General features: G+C 43.3%; 1 protein-coding gene across 1 annotated transcript; it reads right to left on the reverse strand.

The window, feature by feature from the left end:
• Positions 1 to 273: 273 nt before the first annotated feature.
• LOC104948111 (FERM, RhoGEF and pleckstrin domain-containing protein 1-like) lies at positions 274 to 1,691 on the reverse strand. Its single transcript, XM_010774273.1, has 4 exons — positions 1,513 to 1,691; positions 865 to 995; positions 475 to 543; positions 274 to 393 (listed from the first exon to the last, which is right to left on the reverse strand). The coding sequence occupies exons 2-4, from the start codon at positions 970 to 972 to the stop codon at positions 274 to 276; spliced, it is 297 nt and encodes a 98-aa protein (XP_010772575.1). The 5' UTR covers positions 973 to 995; positions 1,513 to 1,691.
• Between the last annotated feature and the right edge of the window lie 30 nt (positions 1,692 to 1,721).

Consider the following 1,721-nt stretch of genomic DNA (forward strand, 5'->3'; position numbering starts at 1 on the left):
CACTCCCTCCTCGTGCTTCGGTCGACGTCACACACACACACACACACACACACACACACACACACACACACACACACACACACACACACACACACACCTTTAGCTGCAGACCTCAGTGATGCAGGCAATATAAACAAACAAGTTAAAAATAACTTTCTTCTCTAAATAAATTTCTCTGACTTAGAAATGAAACATTGATTTCAGCCTGACGTTTTCATAAAGAAAGACAACTTGTTCTGCACGAATCAATCCTACAATAAAGTGTTTGAAGTTTCACAAAATGCTTTTTATATGTTCTCGTACCGTCATGCCGTAGAGGGGCATCTGGCCGTGAACTTTAAACTGATTTGACGGGGTCATTCCTCGACTTGTGTACACCAAGGAATCACTGAACTGGAGAGAAAGGCAGAGGAAGTGGAGGTTAGATTTGTTAACGTTATTAGATTTATTTATAAAGTTGCTGTAAGGTCGTACCAAGAAGAACATCCTCTGCTGGAGGCCCTTTCCTGAGAGCTTGCTGAGGCAACCCAGCCTGATGAATTCCTGTAAATCAAACACAAGACATAATATAAAGAATATTTAAAAACTGAATGAAACTGAACCCATTTGCATCTGGAAGTTAGGTTAGGTTAGGTTAGGTTAGGTAAGGGAAGACTTCCCGAAGGAAATAGTTGTGCCAGTTACAAAGATACAATAAACACAGCATATAATGATAAACCTGTACACTAACAGAGCAGTAAAAAGAGAAATGAAATATCTACAGGAAACACAGACGGTGACATCTTTAATGTGAACGACCGTACAGTGACGAGCAGTGTTCAGGTGTTTAGGAAAGGTCACTGATAGGATGAAAGAGAGTCTCACCCTCCCGGGGATGGCGAGGTTTTCGATGCCGGTCAGATCCTTCTTCAGCTCCAGAAGCTTCTGGAAGTTCTCCATCTTCATCATGGCGCCTTGCAGCTGCAGCACCATCTCCGAGATGTCCGCCAGGCCCGCTAGATAATAAGATTCAGGAGGATGAAGAGAGGTCTTCAGTATAAAGAAGAATCATACAGCATGTCATTGGGCATCCAAGTACACACTGTGGACGCACCAGTGCACCGTAAAAGAAATATTAAGGGGAGAAACATGTATGGAAAGTTCAGTGAAACTATTTTTGGGGTTTTGGACTTTTGGTGGGACATTAAAAGCCAATTAGATGACCAAATAATATAGAGAATAATCCATAACAGTAAAACTATAGTTAGTGTAACCTTAGATTAAGAAAAGCCTGCTATAAAACTAATAAATACACACGAACACGAGAGAGAAAGAGAGAAAGAGAGAAAGAGAGAAAGAGACACACACACACACACACACACACACACACACACACACACACACACACACACACACACACACACACACACACACACACACACACACACACACAGGCTGATGAGGAGATGTTTTAAGAACAAAAAAGAACTATAATAACGAGTTTGATGTGTACACAAAAAGCCCCCTGTGTACCTCTGGAGTCCCTGAAGTCTTCGTGAGTCGGGGGGTAATGTTTGCAGAGCCTCTCCAGGATCAGTTTGTAGTGGAGCAGGCGATGAAGAGGACGGAGGAGGAAGATGTTGAGCGGCAGGTAGCAGACCCTCTGCTGCTCAAAGTCCCGACACACAGCCTCCACTTTCCGACTGGACCTGAGGAACAGAGAGGGAGGAAGAGCTGCTTTT

The sequence above is a fragment of the Notothenia coriiceps genome, unplaced genomic scaffold, assembly GCF_000735185.1.
Source record: "Notothenia coriiceps isolate Sejong01 unplaced genomic scaffold, NC01 NC01_scaffold00013729, whole genome shotgun sequence".
Classification (NCBI taxonomy): Eukaryota; Metazoa; Chordata; class Actinopteri; order Perciformes; family Nototheniidae; genus Notothenia; species Notothenia coriiceps.